The sequence below is a fragment of the Podarcis gaigeae genome (assembly GCF_964106915.1).
Source record: "Podarcis gaigeae genome assembly, chromosome: 13".
Lineage (NCBI taxonomy): Eukaryota > Metazoa > Chordata > Lepidosauria > Squamata > Lacertidae > Podarcis > Podarcis gaigeae.
Genome location: NC_139689.1, coordinates 16,287,448 through 16,306,007, shown reverse-complemented (window position 1 = coordinate 16,306,007; position 18,560 = coordinate 16,287,448). Strand labels below are relative to the sequence as shown.

General features: G+C 51.6%; 2 protein-coding genes across 3 annotated transcripts; both read left to right on the top strand.

Annotated features, from left to right (window-relative positions):
- Positions 1-217: 217 nt before the first annotated feature.
- ZNF668 (zinc finger protein 668) lies at positions 218-8,113 on the top strand. The gene is made up of 2 exons (XM_083707423.1): positions 218-1,385; positions 5,615-8,113. The coding sequence occupies exons 1-2, from the start codon at positions 1,338-1,340 to the stop codon at positions 7,406-7,408; spliced, it is 1,842 nt and encodes a 613-aa protein (XP_083563549.1). The 5' UTR covers positions 218-1,337; the 3' UTR covers positions 7,409-8,113.
- Positions 8,114-10,937: 2,824 nt separating this feature from the next.
- PRF1 (perforin 1) lies at positions 10,938-16,601 on the top strand. 2 transcript variants are annotated; one of them, XM_083710401.1, is made up of 3 exons: positions 10,938-11,420; positions 13,733-14,303; positions 15,312-16,601. In XM_083710401.1, exons 1-3 carry the CDS (start codon positions 11,261-11,263, stop codon positions 16,429-16,431), a joined length of 1,851 nt encoding a protein of 616 aa, XP_083566527.1. In that variant the 5' UTR covers positions 10,938-11,260; the 3' UTR covers positions 16,432-16,601. The 2 variants fall into 2 exon arrangements, with proteins under 2 accessions (XP_083566527.1, XP_083566528.1); XM_083710402.1 differs by having other exon boundaries at positions 11,322-11,434; positions 13,748-14,303.
- The last annotated feature ends 1,959 nt before the right edge of the window (positions 16,602-18,560 follow it).

Below are 18,560 nucleotides of genomic sequence, written 5' to 3'. Positions count from 1 at the left end.
CTACTTCTCCCCGAGGCGCCTCACTCGAAGGGGCCGGCACTCCAGAAAACCTCCTTCCTTGAGAGCCGAGGATTTGGATTTGAAGAAGTCACAGAGACTGGGGCAACAACAAATACTTCCTTTTGTTGCTAGGAAACAGGAAATGTGCACCCGCCAAAGCTCTCCCCCCGCCAATCAAGATGGGGCTCCACTTCCGGCGAGTTTCTGCCGCCTGCGGTGAAGAGAGGTGTAACGTACAAAGTCTCCCCCCCCCTTCAGAACTTGGCACGCGCGCAGAGAGATACTCCCTCGAAAAAGAAATGACAGAGTGATAATCGGGTAAGCAAAAAAAAAAGAGGAGCTACGGCAAACTATTGGTCTTCTGTGGGCGCTGAGTGGCGTCGCTCTAGATCTCGGCATCTCCGAGATCTATCTTCAAACTCTGCGCTGGAAATTAGCTCGTCGTTACATTAGAACGGATACAGCGCACGGCTCTGCACTTTTGGCATCTCTATGAGACCTAACCGGAACTTCCTGTCCAAGTTTTAACGGCGGTTTCCGCTCTTGCAGTGCAAAGTATAGAGTGGTTTCGTTCGCCATAGAGATTCCGAGAGAAGAGCGTCGCCGCCGCTGCTGGAGAAGAGAACGCAGACACAAAGGGAGGCTTCGATTTCACAGAAAGTTTCCCGCTCGTGCCTTTCTGCTTTCCCTGCGGTCGCATGTGGTGTGTTACAGATACAGGTCCCAACAACAACAGTTCCACTCGGAACGTATATTTAGTTCCGTGCTTCCGAACCCATAAGGAAGACCGCATTACAACCGCAGCAAATCTCATCCTCATTACACTCCTTGCCATTCCAGGATGCGTCTCCGGCCAACGCAACTGAAAAGCGGAACGACCCCAAATTTGGAACCAGAGATTTTCTTTTTATAAAAGGAGCGGGGTCAAAAGTTATCGGGGAAACGCCACACTCCGCTCGGTGTAGCGGCCAGACCCTTCCCCGCCACACTTCCTGTCCGTCGCGAAACTTCGCCCCGCTTTCCGATGCCACACGTCCGGCCTCCGTGCAACTCCTAACCCCTTCCCCGCTGCATCCTCTGCCATGCCACACTTCCTGTCCGCTCTCCCACCCCGCCCGTCCCTTGCAATCCAACGAAGCTGATTAAAAGTCCTCCGCCCTGGATATAAAATGCAATTATTGGATTTAGGCTGAAGCGGAGATGGGAGCCGAATCCCTGCCCGGCCTAGTCAACGGGACTTGGGCTAAGTAGCAATTCCTGCCCCCCCCCACGGTCCTCCCCTTTCTGCCTCCGTTTCCTCCGGGGTCCTAGCGCTCCTCCTCTTTCTCCTCCTCCCGATGGAGCCGCAGACGAAGGAGAAAGCGAATAGACAAAGGATAGAGCAGGTAAGGAGAAAGCAAGAAATGCAGGCTGGGGCAGCCTTCCTGAGCCTTGACTTAATGCCTTCTCTCTGTTTATTAATGCATTTTTAAAAACGATTAAAAATAATAAAATAAAAAGCAGATCGGTCCTGGTGCATCGCCTGGCGTTGGACCCTGCTCCCCCTCCTTGCGCCCAGGCGGCCACCTCCCCTGGTCCTAGAGACAGCCATTTTGCCGGGGAGTCTCCGGAGATGCGTCTCTGGCTCGGGTGCCAGGCGCTGCCGGGACCTGCCCGGGCATCGCGGAGCCTGAGAGGGGGTCTGGGGGGTGGGGTGGGGGGCTGAGAGCCCTTTGCTTTGTGCGGGGAGCGGGGAAGCAAAGGAGATGCGGGCTTCTCCTCCCTCCTCCTCCTCTTTTTGTTTGCTGGTCCCTCGGTCCTAGAGACAGCCATTTTGCAAGGGAGGCTCTTCGGCCGGAGCAAACCTTTTGTGCGTCTCCGGGTTGCTCTCCCGGCCCCCGGAGCATCCAGCGGCAAACATCTGCTAGCAATTGCTCTCCCGGCGGACGCGCAAAGGCCCAGACGTCCGCTTTGTTGCTGGAATCTATATTAGGCCAGGGAGGTGGGAATTCCTTTGCAAAGGCTGTCTTTCAGGAGAGCAGTTTCTGCAACAGATCTGTCCATCTGCGAGAGCATTTTGCTTAAAAAAAAAAAGAGATGAATGGACAGCTATAGTCTCGAAGGTTTTGTTTTCTTAACTAGAACCCCTCCATCCCGCATTTTACAGATGAACACGGAGAGAGTCTTTTACCCGACGATTTTCAATATGAGCATAAGAGAGCAGTTCACGTTAAAAGGAGGGGCAAATCCTTGTGGGTGTTTCAAAATATCGTTTAATCTCACAGTGCTTACATTAGTATATGGAATAGCGGCAATCCCCAAGTACATTCCACGGTAATGACGACCTCCGTAGGTAGTGATGGGGATGTAAGCAAAGTTGTGTACATGCAAATATAGCCATAGCCCCCCCCCCCCCAATTTGAAGCTTTATCTTCTAGAGACCCCAGTCTCCTCTTCTCCCCCTTCCCCTCCCACAAACAGTTTTTAACCAGGGAATAGGGCCTCAGAAATAGGAATTATTTTGGTAAATAGAGACATTCTGGATTTATGCTGAATCAGATTGTTTCCGCTTCAAATTGGGTTCCAAATGGATCATTGCAACTTCAAAATGTTTGTCTCTCCAGCCTCCCTCAAATCTGTAATCTAGGAAGCATCTAGCTCTCTTCCCTAGATTCAGATCAATTTACATAATGCATTTCTTTTGCTTCTACTTCAAACCTTTATTTTGAGGGTTTAAGCATTGAGCGGCAGCTATTTTTTTTATGAAAGGACAGGTGCCTTGACTCTTTGGATGAGAAGCCTGTACCTTCTGCCTAGGAAAGCTTCACTTCTGCTCCCAGATGTACGAAGGCTGGCTGTGGTCCTGTAGTGTGAAATGGGCATTCCAGATGTGCTCAGAGGCACTCTTTGTACCAACCTTTGAAGTGGGTTCCTTAGCTCAGATTATGCCCTGGGGAGGGGAAAGACTTTCTCTTGCTGGTTCTATTGTCCAGCCAGTCTCTCTCCTCTACAAACTCCTCTCCATGGTTTGCAAACCTTTGCTGCCTTTCCCTCGCTGGGGTCTTAGAGACAGCCATTTTACATCCCAGGTCTTCAGCCCATACAAAGGGAATAGAATTCTTCCTGTGTATACATCTCTGATTGCCTTTGCAAATCCCAGGAACTCCACCGGAAAGAGAATTGTGGATGGTGCCTATGATTATTTTTTAATTTTCCTCTGGAATTGTTCTTCCATCTTCCATAAAGATGCATTTTTAGCTGTTTTCTCCTCCCTTTATCATCTCCCTGCCCCCACCCCCAGATCTTAACCCAGCCATTTTGCGAAGAGCACCATCCAGTCTCGGGGGGGGGGGGGGAGGCAAGCAAAATTCCTCCACGATCTGTCTTTGTTGAACAGAGAAACAAAGACATTTCCACCCCTTTCCCACCCCAAACATGCTCTCCTGTCTGGATTTTGAACTCTGTTCCTACCAGCTGTCTTTTTCCTTCCCTCCTGGGGGCCAAATATGGGTCCCTGTACCCCAGATAGCCATTTTGCAACTATTCTGCATAAGGCAGGGAAAATTTTGGTGGTGGTTGTGGTGTTTAGTTGCATGCACCTTGCAAACTGCCTGCAGGGCAGAGTCTCTCTTGTGCTAAGGGAATTTCTGCATTCCAAAACCCTGTCCCTTCCTAGATTCATAGATAACCGTGGCTTCTCAGAGCCCAGGCCCCAGTGACACCAGCAGCTATAGGTCCCACTCGCAACACAAACAACTTGCATATATATTAAACAGAATATATGTTATCCCCCCCACAAAAAAATAATGCTGTACCATTTATCCCCATGGAAATATATCTTCCACCCACATTCTTATTATTGTCTGGTTTTTACTGGGTGCATTCAATTTATTTTATTTTACCCTTCCAGCCTTAGACCACAAATCTTTAATTCATTTACAGCAGCACTCGGGATTTCCCCCTGCCTCCATGCAGTCCCTCTTCTATGGCAAATCTAACCCCATGAGGTTGGGCAATCAACTCCCCAGCCGTACCAATGATTATTTAAGGGGTGAGTGCTGATGAGCCCTGACTCAATTTGCTTGCACTGTATTTCTTCTCTACAACCCAGAACTTGTGGCTCTGCTTCTCCCGCATCTATCTATCAAGCAGTTGATAGAAGGCTAGAAGAGGGAAGGATGACTCTAGGCCAGGCACAGGCAACCTTCAGCCCTCCAGATGTTTTGGCCTACAACTCCCATGATCCCTAGCTAGCAGGACCAGTGGTCAGGGATGATGGGAATTGTAGTCCAAAACATCAGGAGGGCCGAAGGTTGGCTATGTCTGCTCTAGGCCCAACTCCCCATCACTTAGGGCCTGTGGGTGATGCTGTGCTGTTAATGGAGGAGCTAGTTCCAACAGGCCACTAGACCTCATGAAGCTAGGAGCTAAGAGATTGGCAGAACCCTTTATGCAGGCAGCTGTAGGTTGCTTCTTGGGAACTGCAAGTGGGGAGAGTTCCTGTTGCTCTCAGGTCCCTTTTGTAGGCATCTGGTTGGCCACCGTGAGAACTAGGAAGGGCTGGACTAGGTAGGCATGATTCAGCTGGGCTCTTCTTCATGGTTGTAGGAGCACAGTGTTGAAGAAGAGTCCTGCAGGATCAGGCCAATGGCCCATCTAGTCCAGCTAACCAGATCCCTGGGGGAAACCTGGGACCAGAATGTGAGCACAAGAACACTCTCCCCTCCTGTGGTCCAGCAACTGGTATTCATCTTGGGGGTAATCCTGGATCCTTGGCTGTCATTTGAGGCTCAGGTGGCCTCAGTGGCCTGGAGTGCCTTCCATCAGCTTCGGCTGGTGGCTCAGCTGTGCCCCTACCCAGACAGGGACAACCCAACTACTCTTGTCTAGACGGCTTGGAAACTTCAGCTGGTGCAGAATTCAGCGGTCATACTTCAGGAAATGAGACCGCCTATCTCCATATGAACCAGCCTGGTTCCTATAGTCATCCTCTCAGGGCCTTCTTCATGTGGCTCCTCCACGAGAGGTCCAGAGGGTGGCAATACAAGAGCTGGTCTTTTCTGCAGTGGCTCCTCATTTCTGGAATGCCCTCCCCAGGGAGGCTCGCCTGGCACCTTCATTATACGCCTTTGGGCGCCAGATGAAAACATTCCTCTTCAAGCAGGCCTTTGGAAAATTGACATCCTATACCCTTTTAGATGGGCTTGGCGGAGGGCGGTTTATTGGCTTGTGGGTTTTTTTGTTCTTGGTTTTTACAATGTTTCTTGTGTTTTTATCTTGTATTCTTATGTTGCCAACCACCCTGAGATCTATGGTGGAAGGGCGGTGTACAAATCAAACCAACAAATAAATACAGTGGTACCTCGGGTTAAGTACTTAATTCGTTCTGGAGGTCTGTACTTAACCTGAAACTGTTCTTAACCTGAAGCACCACTTTAGCTAATGGGGCCTCCTGCTGCCGCCGCACCGCCAGAGCCCGATTTCTGTTCTCATCCTGAAGCAAAGTTCTTAACCTGAAGCACTATTTCTGGGTTAGCAGAGTCTGTAACCTGAAGCGTATGTAACCTGAGGTACCACTGTATTCGGAAGCATTGCTGCCTCCAACTTTTAGCTTCCTTCTGCTTGTTTGTTTCAGGCAGAGGCCTCTCCCAAAATGGCGGAGGCTGTGGAGGAGGAGGAGTCAGGGGTGGAGGTGGAGGTGAAGCTGGAGGACGATGAGGAGGACAAGCCCGGCTACATCCAATCCGGCCGGCGCTACAAGTGCCTGACGTGCAGCAAGACCTTTCCGAACGCGCCCCGCGTGCAGCGCCACCTGAAGTCCCACGCGGGCGGCGCCGGCCTGTCTGGCAAGCTGTCCTGCCCCAGCTGCAGGAAGGAGTTCCCCGACCGCGGGCAGCTCCGCAAGCACCAGCTCAGCCACCAGACGGAACGCCCCTTCCAGTGCCAGCTGTGCGCCAAGGCCTACAAGACAGCGCCCGAGCTGCGCAACCACGGGCGCAGCCACAGCGGCGAAAAGCCCTTTGTGTGCCACGAGTGCGGCAAGGCCTTTATGCAGCCGGTCTGCCTGAGGGTGCACATGGCCCGCCACACGGGGGACCTCCCCTTCCGCTGCCAGCAGTGCCACAAGGGCTACGGCACGCTCTCCAAGCTGAAGATCCACCAGCGCTCCCACACGGGCGAGAAGCCCTACTCGTGCGGTGAGTGCGGCAAGTGCTTCGCCGACCCCTCGGTCTTCCGCAAGCACCGCCGCACCCACGCCGGGCTGCGCCCCTACCAGTGCCAGGCGTGCCACAAGACCTACGCCGAGCTCAAGGACCTGAAGAACCACGAGCGCTCGCACACGGGCGAGCGACCCTTCCTGTGCCAGGACTGCGGCAAGGCCTTCTCGCGCTCGTCGTCGCTGGCCTGCCACCAGCGCATCCACGCGGCCCACAAGCCCTACCGCTGCAGCCTGTGCGGCAAGGGCTTCACGCAGCTGTCCTCCTTCCAGAGCCACCAGCGCACGCACTCCGGGGAGAAGCCCTTCCTGTGCCCGCAGTGCGGGCGCATGTTCAGCGACCCCTCCAGCTTCCGGCGGCACCAGCGGGCGCACCAGGGCCTCAAGCCCTACGCCTGCGACAAGTGCGGCAAGGCCTTCCGCCAGCCGGCCGACCTGGCCATGCACCAGCGCATCCACACCGGGGAGAGGCCCCACAAGTGCCTCCAGTGCGACAAGAGCTTCGTGGCCTCGTGGGACCTCAAGCGCCACCTGCTGGTGCACTCGGGGCAGCGGCCCCACCAGTGCGGCGAGTGCGGCAAGAGGTTCGCCGAGCGCGCCAGCCTCACCAAGCACTACCGCGTCCACTCCGGGGAGAGGCCCTTCAAGTGCGGCCTCTGCGGGAAGGCCTTTGTGGTCTCGTCCAGCCTCAGGAAGCACGAGCGCACCCACGGCAACGAGGCCGGCGACAAGCCTGCCCCCCTTGCCAGCCAGGACCTCCTCGCCACAAACCAGGCGGCCATCGTGGTTGCCACGGTGATGCCCGCTTGCGGGGAGTGCGGCGAGGCCTTTGGCTCCGCCCAGGAGCTGCGGCGCCACGAGCGGCTGCTCCACCCTTCCCTGCGCCCGTTCCCCTGCCCCGAGTGCGGCAAGGGGTTCTCGGACCGGGCCGGGCTGCGCAAGCACGAGCGCATCCACTCCGGGGTCCGCCCCCACGCCTGCCCCCAGTGCCCCAAGGCCTTCCTGGGTGCCTCCGACCTGCGCAAGCACCTCAAGACGCACGCGGCCACCGAAAACAGGAGCCCCGACGAGACCGTGGTGACCGCCACCATCACGACCTACGAGCAGCTGCTCCCTGCCCACATCCACCCCCATCACGACGAGGACGGCATGGAGACGGACAAGGATTCTCCCTCAGACTGTCTTCCGGAGGCTCTCACTGAACCTTCCTAAGCGCAGTCTCTTCTTTCCTGACGTGTGACTGGGCAGCTTGGCTTGCCAGTATCATGGCCTCACCACACCATGGTGGCATGCCTTCATGAACCCCATAGTCTGTCTGTCCTTCCTTCCTTCCTTCCTTCCTTCCTTCCTTCCTTCCTTCCTTCCTTCCCCTTCCTCTCTTCCCTCCTTCCTCATAAGGCTGTGTGGTTAGCACTCCTTTGGAGTACAGCTCTTGCTCCTCCAGCTCTTCTCCTTGTCGAAGTGGGCTTGGCTATGGGCGCTTCGTAAGTCTTGCCTCTTAAGTCGGTGTGGCTTTAGGCTCCCTCGCTAGCCCTGCCCTTCCCCCAGCATCAGACATTTGCCTACCTGGTGGGCGTGCCTGGGCAGGTTGGGGTGTGTGGATGAGCTTTTAAAACACGGACACCCCCTCACACACACACCAATAGGAGTCCATATTTGCTGCGTCTGTGCGTGTGCTTCTGCCCCCTGCAGAGCCATCCTGCTGTCAGGTTGTGTGCGCATCTGTGGCAATCCATTGGTTTACTGACACTGTGTGTGTGTGGGGGGGGTTGGAGTTAAATTAGGGGAGTGGGTGGGGGGAGAATGCAAGGAACCTCCCCCCGCCCTATCAACTCCCAGGACAATGAATTCTACTCAATCCAGGTCATGCTGTCTGAACAGATCAAATAAAAGCCTTGTGGTTTCTTTTTAAAGAAAGTGCTCAATCCTATAAGACTTGCAAGTTGTGGTTATGGGGTAACAGGACCCCAAAGTCTTTTTACTCCCCTTGCCTGACCTACTGAATCTGGCCCCTCTTCCAGAGCTGAGGATGGAATTAGAAGTCCTGCTCCTTTTCTGCCGGCTGCTACAAACCTTCCCAGGGAGCACAGCAGTCTTAGGCCATCCATTTTGCGTAGCCCTTGTTACTGCGAAGCCTCTGCTGCTGATTGGCTGGGCTGCTGTGACGGCTCAGAATGCTCAGCTGCTCGTGGAACAAAGTGGTTTGCTGGGCGGCTTGGCTGGGGGAAGGGAAATTTGTCAGTTTGGTTGGAGTTTAAACATCGCACGGAGAGTGGCAAGGAAGGGAGCACACGAGGGCAGGGGGGCCTTAAGGGCAGGGGAGCCTTAGGCAAGGAAGCTGGAGGAGAAATACTGCAACAATTACACACACAGCTTGTACAAAATGTACACACACGGTGCATTGGCGGGAAGGAAGTGGGCAGGCAGTGTGTGAGAGGCGAGTGGTATGCCCTGACTAGAGTAGCGTGGGGGGGCAACTTTTTTCATGTATGTCGGGGGCATGTTAACTTGTCTGAAGTTAGTGGCTCTGGCTGGTGGAACACATCCTGCAGCCTCTTGCTCACAGGCGATCGTGGCGTTAATAAGAATAATAATTTTATTATTTATCTGGCTCCCATCTGACTGGGTTCCCCCAGACACTCTGGGCAGCTTCCAACAGAATATTAAAACACACACAAAAACCCCTCAAACATATTAAGGCCTGACCCTGTAGTTAAAGACCGTGTGTTTTCTGGGCTTCACCTCCCTGGTGTGTGTCATCCTTGAACAGCTGTGGGTGGCTGGTGGTCCACGGTTCCTGCAGTCAAGTCGTGAAATGGCTTGCTAACATCTTTTCTGTGGCAGGAGGTGTCAAAAGCAATGGTCTTCCCATGGCAGGGCCGGTGGTTGGGGCCTCTCACTCGTGATGTTTGGCCAACCCAGACCAGGATGAGATTAGGGTGTTTCGTTTTCACTAGAGGTCCTGTGCCTTTTCAGCTGCACGGCAGGCAGAAATTTAGCAGGCAAAGCTGCTGGGCCTTAGACCGAGGCAGACCATTGGTGCATCTAAGTCAATACTGTCTACACTAACTGGCAGCAGATTTTGGGGATTTTGGACGAAGATGTTTCTCCTAGTGCATCCTGGATCTGCCAGGGATTGAACCCAGAGCCTTCTGCATGCCAAGCATATGCTCTGCCAGTCTAACCAGTCTCTGCTTTGACAGGCAGCAGCTCCCCACTGAATGTGGGACAGAACTCCATGCAAAATATGTGCCTGTCCACTTCCCCCAGCAATACTTCTCTGCGGTAGGAGCACCTCCATTTGTTGAATGTTCACTTAGTCTTAAAGGTAAAGGTAAAGGGACCCCTGACCATTAGGTCCAGTCGTGGCCGACTCTGGGGTTGCGGCGCTCATCTCGCTATAAAGGCCGAGGGAGCCGGCGTACAGCTTCTGGGTCATGTGGCCAGCATGACTAAGCTGCTCCTGGCAAACCAGAGCAGCACACAGAAATGCCGTTTACCTTCCCGCCAGAGTGGTACCTATTTATCTACTTCCACTTTTTGGCGTGCTTTCGAACTGCTAGGTTGGCAGGAGCAGGGACCGAGCAACAGGAGCTCACCCCATTGCGGGGATTCAAACCGCCGACCTTCTGATCAGCAAGTCCTAGGCTCTGTGGTTTAACCCACAGCACCACCCGCGTCCCTTTGTCTTAGCAGATATTAAAGGTGTGTAGCCTTTGCCTGTAGAAAGGCAGATGAGATTTAGGAGTTCCAGGGCCCCGACCTCCGTTCCAAACCCTCAACTCTTTGGGCCAGAGGAAGTCAATGTAGCCCCCTCCAGATGCTGTGGACTACAACTCCCATCACCCCTGATCACTGGCCATGCTCATTGGGGCTAGTGGGCCATTGGGGGACCCTGGCTGCCCCTGCTCTGCACCCAGGAGGATGGGACAGGGTACAGCCCTCCAGCTGTCATTGGATACCTTCAGTCCCCACCCACGTGGCCCAGGGTGAAGGATGATGGGAGTTGTAGTCCAACAACACCAGGACATTTCTCTCTCCTGCAGAATGATCTGGCAAGGTTGTCTTTAGCCTCAGCAGAGCTCAGTCTTTGCAGACAGAAGCTCCAAGATTCAACCTCAGGCATCCCCAAAGAGGTTCCCTGTTGCCAGTACTAAGCTAAGTGGACCAGTAAGAGGCAGCTTCCCTGTCGAGCTTAATCCCCAGCAACTCCAGCTAAAAGGATAATATAAAATGCTGGTGTTTGCTGCTGCAGTCTGATCAAGTATAATGTTCTCCATTGGCTAGAAAACTTGCATCCCAAGAGTCGGGCAACCTTCTGAGGGCCATGTCCCAGTACTGGTGGGGCCTGGGATAAAAGTGAGCAACAAACATACCCTTCCCACTTTCTGTCATAGGTTAGTTTATGTATACAGCCACACAGGGCTGGGGTGGTGGCCTGGAGAGGGGGGGTGGCCCAAAAAGAGATTTAGAGGCCAGAACAAGAGGCTTGGGTGGCCCCAATTGAGATTTGTCTCAGCCACTCTGGGCTGCTTCCAATACATATAAATGCATAATATAACACCAAACATTAAAAACTTGAACCTGGGAACTTTTGCATGCAAAGCAGAAACTGTTAACTGTGGGCTACATCACTTCTCTCCTTCCCTCCCTGTGTCCTATGGTCAGGGAAATACACCCAGAAATGTTCAATTCAGCCTTGAAAATAGTTGTTCGTGTTTATCAGAACAGGACTCAAGAGACCAAAGTTTAAAATCCCCACTTGGGCATGAGGTGAGCTTGAGCCATTCATGTTCCCTCTCAGCCTAGCCTATTTCACAGGGATGTTGGGGAGGGCGAGGTGGTGCAGACACCCAGAGCTGCTTACAGGGAGGAGGAGACAAAAACAATGCAACAAATAAGAATAAATAAATTAGCAGAGGTGTAAATGTTGCTGTCCTTCCCCCCCAACTTGCAATGTTCCTTTAGCAACCAACCCGCCTCCCAACCCACACACAACGGCTTGTGATGAGTGTCGACCTCAGAATCCCACCTGCTCTCCTTTTCTCAGCCGCCTCGTGATCAATGACTCTTGTCACATCTGAGGTTAGGTTTCTTTTCCCCCTTTCTGAACTGCGACATCCTGTGTCTGGGAGACAGATACATGCACACACAGACACCAGCCTCAGTCAAGCAACACACGGACCCACCAGCCGACACGCTGACTTTCCTTCTCCTTCTGAAGGTAGGTATTTGTGGGTGGATATTGGAAGAAAGGAAGTTGGATCAGTAGCCTCCATTATTTGTTGACTTTCTTTGCTTGACCTGGGAGTGCAGACCCCCCAGGTGTCCCTATTTTCCAGGGACACCCCTGATTTAGAGAAACCGTCCTGGTTTCTGATTTGATCCTGGAATGTCCTGCTTTTCCTTAGCATGTCCCTACTTTCATTGGAGAACTGTTGGATGGTATGGTGGGATGTCCCTATTCTCACTGGAATTTTTTTGAAGGGTTTGGATTTACCCGACCCCCAAGCAATCATGAAAACAATCCTGTATAGGGAAGTTTTTAAAAATGTTTTATTATGTTTTTACCTATGTTGGAAGCTGCCCAGAGTGGCTGAGGAAATCCAGTAAGATGTGTGGGGTATAACTAGTAGAATTGTCCTTATGGAATGGGACGTCCCTATTTTCATTGGAGAAATGTTGGAGGGTGTGGGGTGTGCCCAAGAAAAGCCTCTCACATCCCCTTCATTGCCCCACTGCAACACAACAGCCCTAGTTTCTGGTAGTTGCTGCCGCCCCCCCCCTTTACTCCTGCAATCCCAAATTGGAGGGAACCTGGGATGCACTCAAGCAATGGCTTCTTCAACGTGCACCTTTGTGGTTTACTCAGAGTGTAAAGGCAGCCTGCATTCTCTCCGAGCCTCTCCTAAACCTCATATGAGTGTGCTGCCCACTTATAGCTCCGATCCTAAACTCCAAGTAGCTTGTAGCATCTAGACACAAGAAGATTCTCAGTCCCAGAGTCTGGCAAACGTACACATTTCAGCAATCAAATTCAAGAAACTTTTCTTGCCAAAGCTGGAAGCCACCTCCAGTCCCTGCTGAGCTGTGGCAATATTCTGGTCTGTGTTCCCTTGAGAATCAAGATATAGCGGAGGCTGTCGCAGTTTTAAGAAATATAATTTATTCACCTATTTACACCTTCAGTCCTCGTGGAGAGAGTCCAGACCTTACAGCATGGTCATCTCAAGAGGGGCTTGTTCCCCACAGCAGTGCAGTGCAGGAGTCCAATGCATCTCCTGTCAAATTTGCTCTGGCCTTTGTTCCCAGCTATTCCAAGCCTCCTGCCAAAGGCCCCAAAACCTTCTTGTGACATCACACCCACACCTTTCGTTCCTCTCAATGGCTGCTCTTCCTGCCTTTTGTCAAGTTAACAAGTGGGACGGCTCCTCTGACAGGGGTCTCCTATCACAGAAAAACTGGCCTGGCCTGAATTGTGGCACTTTTTGCCAAATCCAGCAAAGTCTGGTTCCAAGCATTTATTGCAGCTAAGAACTTTGAGGACTCTGCCCACCTCCCAAAAAAACACACACCCTAAAACACGTTAGCCGAGAGGTTTTGCATCCTAAGGAAAAGAGGGCTGTGAAGTTGCTGAGCTCTCTCTCTCTCTCTCACACACACACAGGGCTTTTTTTTCAGTGGGAACCCATTGGAACTCAGTTCCGGAATCTCTCAGGTGGGCGCCATTGCCATTCTAAGGTAACAAGGAAGACGTTTATGGTGAGTTGTGGCACCTTTTCCCAGAAAAATAGCCAGGACTAATGGGATGTGGAGTCCAACAACACCTCAAGGGCCACAGGTTAATCACCTATTGTTTAGTTATTTTATTACACTTGTATGGTTCTCCCTTTCCCCAGGTTATCCTCTCAACAACCCCGTGAGGTAGGCTAGGCAGAGAGATTAAAACCTCCCCAAGGTCGAACTTCGTGGCTGAGTGGGGATTCAAACTCGGGTTTTTTGCTCCTTGCCCAGCGCTCAAACCACAACACCACACTGGCTCCCACTTCACACAAACCACTTCTCATATACACCCTCGTGAAGCACAATAAGGACACGTGCGAGGAAGTTTAATACAGATGTAGATGGAATGCAGAAACAGGGTGAAAGTTTCTGCACTTGAAAGTTGGAAAATGAAGCTGATTAATAGGCACTGACAAGACCATAGATTTTGCCTGATAGGCAGTAGTGAGGAGTTCCAAAGGGCCACACGAAGTGTCTGATTCTGAGAGCACACAGAGCAGACCTCCTGATGAGATGGTACCTGCAGAGTGCAGTGACTGGTTGGGTATATTATGGGTGAAATCAGGTATACTGGTCCCCCGTTGTATAGGGTTTTTGTACACTAAATCCCTGAACTTAGCCTGGTAGTGAGTTTGCAGCCAGTGCCTCAAAGCCCTTCCTCAGAATCACTCCTTCCCACATTGCAACGGACGAACTTCAAGCATGCACCGCATCCCAGGACGATCCGAGTTATCAGTTCCTTTCTCATTGCAGGGTGTCTTCCCAGAGGGCCGGCCATGCTGAAAGCGAGCCCTGCATCTTCAGTGCCTCTCTTCTTCCTCTTCCTCCTATTCCTCGGCGTCTCCCCACAATGCCACAAGGCCACGGAGGATGAATGCCTGGAACACAAGGACTTTGTCCCTGGGCACAGCTTGGCCGGCGAGGGCATCGACATCACCACTCTGGAGAAGAAAGGGGCAAAGGTCCTGGATATGAACCAGTGGCAGAGGCCGGACGGGGGCTGCACCTTGTGCCAGAACCCCCTGCTGGAGGGGAAGCCGCTCCAGAGGCTCCCGGTGGCTGCCATCGACTGGGAAGCCAAAACCTCGTGCCAAAGGAGCGTGCATTCCTCCGTGCAGGAGTCTGGCATCTCTCTGGTCCTGGCAGAAGGATCCGACGTGAAGAACGACTGGAAGGCAGGGCTGGAGGTGGAGGTGAAGCCCCAGGCCCAGGCCCAGGTGGCTCTGGCAGGATCCCACTCCAAGATGGCCGAATTCAGCCGGGAGAAGAGCTCTCAGGACAAGTACAGTTTTGCGAGCCATGAGGTCTCCTGCTCCCACTACAGGTGACGAAGGCAGGGAATGGGGGAAGGCAGGGAGAAAGGCCGAAGGGCCGTAGCTGGCTTTTCGGGCTGATTTCTTAAGGGTGCTGGGAGGCAGCGCCAGCCCGAGACGTTTCAGCACCCGAGGCAAACCACAAAACAGCACCCCTCCATTTGGGGTGAGTGAAGATCTACATTGGGAACAAGGGAGGCAATCAAATCAACTTTACCCAACGGTGGAAGTGGACAGTGCTGTCGGAGCTCACCCTTGCTCTCTTAGAGTGGAAACGGCACCCACCTGAAAGGTGCCAGAGATGAGCTCCAGTGAGCTCAGGCTGAAAATAAGTCCTGGAAGTGGGAATCAAAGGTCTTTGGGGAAAGGGGCCTGCTCTGAATCAAGCCGGATGGGTGCAGAGCCAGCGGCGTAGCCAGGACTTTTGTTAGGGGGTGAACCTCAGTTTGCTATGTATTTTTATTGATTGAGGGGGCAGCTGCCCCTCCCTGCCCCCCCTTGGCTATGCCCATGTGCAGAGCCCAGGATATCTCAAAGGGCAGCGCCCACCATTTCCTCCCTGAGGTGGGAAGAGACCAGCAGCGCCTCCTATTCACCTAGAGACCCCTGTAGAAGTAGCATCTGGAGGAGGCAGCAGATCCAGCCTCCAAGGAGCCCTTTGCAACCATCGCTGCCGCAACTATAAGTGACGCGTTCCTTGGAAGCTGGATCTGCTGGCCCTGTGGATCCTGCCGCCTAAGGCGGTCTTCTCACCTTGCCTTATGGGTGGGAGGGGTCAACTGCAGAGCCTGGAAGCAGGCCAATCAAATTAAGAAGCCACATTTCAGCAACTGCTACCCCACACTCCTATTTGTCCAATTTGTGAGCGGGGAGAGGGGGGAATGGTTTTGTTCCACAAGAATTCCAGATCAACCTTACTTGCCCCACCCAAATTTTGCCGGCCTGCAATCCATCAGTGCCCACTGGAAAACAGCGACTACCTGGGAGCTCCCTAAATAACCTCCTTCTTTTCCCTGCAGCTTCCGCCTTGGCCATTACTTGCCGCAGAGCAGCCATTTCAAATACGCCGTGAAGACCCTTCCCAAAAAGTACCAGCCTGACTCCCAGCTGGAATACCGCCAGCTGATCCAAACCTACGGGACCCATTTCATACAACAGATTCACTTGGGGGGCCGCGTGAGGGACGTGACGGCTGTGCGGGTGTGCGAGGCAACGCTGGACGGGGCGACCACAGACGAGGTCAAGGATTGCCTCAGCCTGGAGGCCGCCGCCAGCCTCGGCAAAGTCAAGATGAACGCCGCCTTCCAGAAGTGTGAGGAGCTGAAGAAGAAGAGGAATTTCAAGGGCTCTTTCCACCAGACGTACAGCGAGCGGCAGACGGAGATTGTGGGCGGGAACAGCCAGGCGGACGTGCTCTTCTGTGACGGGCAGAGCACAGAGCCCTTCAAGGACTGGTTGGAAAGCCTCAAATCCGTCCCCGGCTTGGTCTCCTACTCCCTGATGCCCATCCACACCTTGGTGACCAAGGGGGACCCCAAGAGAGAGGGTTTGCGGCAGGCGGTGAGCGAGTACGTGAGAGAACGGGCACTGTGGAGGAACTGCTCCCAGCCCTGCCCACCGGGGACGCGGCGCAGCGCCAGGGACACCTGCTCGTGCGTCTGTGCCAGTGACGGCGCCACCAATGCCATGTGCTGCTCACGGGCACGAGGCCTGGGCAAGCTGAAGGTGACGATTGTGCGTGCCAGGAACTTGTGGGGAGACTACTGGTCACGGACTGACGCCTTCGTCAAGGTCTTCTACAACGGCAGGGAGATGCGCACTCCCACCATATGGAACAACGACAACCCAGAATGGAAGGTCCACTTGGATGTGGGGAACATCCAAGTCTTGGGGGAGACCAGCAAGTTGCGGGTACAGGTCTGGGACGAAGACAACAGATGGGATGATGACCTGCTGGGGTCGTGCGACGAACCCCTGCAAGCTGGGAAGCCGCAAAATAAAATATGTTACCTTAATCATGGGAGCCTGGAATTCCAATTCCACTTGGAGTGCGGTCCCTTTCTAGGAGGTCCCTACTGCTTGGATTACTTCCCTCAGAAGCCGAACTATGTAGGTGACTTGTTGCAATGGAATGGCTAAGTGGACCCCGTCAAGCAAAGGGCTCCTTGAGATGGTGGGCCCAATGGATTTCTCCCTCAAGCTTAGAGGACCCCGGTTTTTTAATGTTCAATGTTTTATTATGTTTTTGTATATGCTGGAAGCAACCCAGTCAGATGGACAGGGTACAAATAATAAATTTATTATTATTAGTTGTTTCTGCATGTGCTACTTATCCCTAAAACACAATCTGTCTGTCTTCTCACTTGCTAACATTCAAATCACCAAATTCCAGGGCAGGGATAAGTCTCTGGGCTAGTTTATATGCTTGGCAGGACAGCAAACCTCTCCCTCTGTCTCTTTCACACACAATATTTTATGTTATAAAAGTGATTAGACTGACGAGAAAGCACATTACATCTCAACTGGAAAAGCATGTTGCATCTTCTTTGAAATTGCTGTACCAAATATTCAGCCACAAATGTCAAAAAGACCACACGGTCCACATCGCAATTTAGCCCCCCACACCACAGTCTTCAGTAAGAGGCTGAGGCAGGAAGTGGCAAGAGAGGCAAAAAGCAATATACGTCAGAGCTTACCACGGAAGAAACAAGTAGAAAGAAACCTTAAAGTAATTGGGAGGGCAGTGGGGAGAGAAAGCAGACGGGAGACTCAAGCTTCTCTCCTTGTCAGACCAGATTTTCTCTCTATGCTTCTGCTACAAGACCTTGGACGCAGGGGACGCTACACAGACAATCTGTTCTGCTTATTGCCTTTCTAAAATATGTGATCATTTAGAACTTGCAGGTTTCTGTGTGTGTAAATGCTGAAGTTCTCAGGATGCTTATGGTTTTTTTTTTAAAAGGATATTTATTGAAGTTTTCAAAAAGTTTAAGAAACATAAAAACAGCCAAAAAAGCAAAACAAAATAAAAATAAAAATAAAAATAAAATACATACACATAAAACAAAAAACAAGTATAATTTCAGTCCCTTATAGTCATATAACTTACTTTCCCGACCTCCTCATACCTCCCCTCTCTGTATTCCAATCTCTAATCAAGCCATTTCAGCAAATCCTTCCCCTAATTTCTGATTTAATTTTTTCCCCCTTTCTTTTCTTAATTACATAATCATTACAGCTAGAAACCCCTTAAATTCTAAGTCAACATCGTTCTAACATTCAATAATCTTGCAATGCTTCTTGAGATAGTCCTTAAATTTCTTCCAATCTTCCTCCGCCGTCTCTTTTCCCTGGTCACGGATTCTGCCGGTCATTTCTGCCAGTCCCATATAGTCTATAACCTTCATCTGCCATTCTTCCACGGTGGGTAATTCTTGTGTCTTCCAGCACTTTGCAATAAATATTCTTGCTGCTGTTGTGGCATACATAAAAAAAATTCTGTCTTTCTTTAACACCGATTGGTCTAACATACCCAGGAGAAAGGCCTCTGGTTTCTTCAGAAAGGTATATTTGAATACCTTTTTCATTTCATTATAAATCTTTTCCCAGAAGACCTTAATCCTTGGGCACGTCCACCAAAGGTGAAAAAATGTACCTTCATTCTCTTTGCATTTCCAACATTTATTATCAGACAAGTGGTAGATTTTTGCGAGTTTGACTGGGGTCACGTACCACCTATAAATCATTTTCATAATATTTTCTTTTAGGGCATTACATGCCGTAAATTTAATACCGGCGGTCCACAACCGTTCCCAGTCCTCAAACATAATGTTATGACCCACATCTTGAGCCCACTTGATCATAGCTGATTTAACTGTTTCATCCTGTGTATTCCATTCCAACAGCAGATTATACATTTTTGACAAATTCTTAGTTTTAGGTTCTAACAACCTGTTTCCAGGTTGATTTTTCAACCTGGAAGCCTACTTTCCTATCTAGCTTGTAGATCTCCGCTATTTGGTAATAATGGAGCCAATCTCGCACTTTATCTTTCAGTTTCTCATAACTCTGTAGTTTCAATTTATCCCCTTCTTGTTCTAAGATCTCCCAATATTTCGGCCATTTAGATTCCATATTAAGTTTTTTAACGGCCTTTGCCTCCATGGGGGAAAGTTCTCAGGATGCTTATGTCCAATGCTACATTTTACAGAGAATGACTGAACTCTTTTAGTGCACCAAATAAAAGACAATTTCTTGTAAGCCTATAT

Coding starts and splice junctions, on each gene's coding strand:
- PRF1 (XM_083710401.1), top strand. CDS start 11,261: ATGACTCTTGTCACATCTGAGGTTAGGTTTCTTTTCCCCCTTTCTGAA. Junction 11,421..13,732: donor CTTTCCTTCTCCTTCTGAAG/GTAGGTATTTGT, acceptor TTCTCATTGCAG/GGTGTCTTCCCAGAGGGCCG. Junction 14,304..15,311: donor GTCTCCTGCTCCCACTACAG/GTGACGAAGGCA, acceptor TTTTCCCTGCAG/CTTCCGCCTTGGCCATTACT.
- ZNF668 (XM_083707423.1), top strand. CDS start 1,338: ATGGAGCCGCAGACGAAGGAGAAAGCGAATAGACAAAGGATAGAGCAG. Junction 1,386..5,614: donor ATAGACAAAGGATAGAGCAG/GTAAGGAGAAAG, acceptor TGTTTGTTTCAG/GCAGAGGCCTCTCCCAAAAT.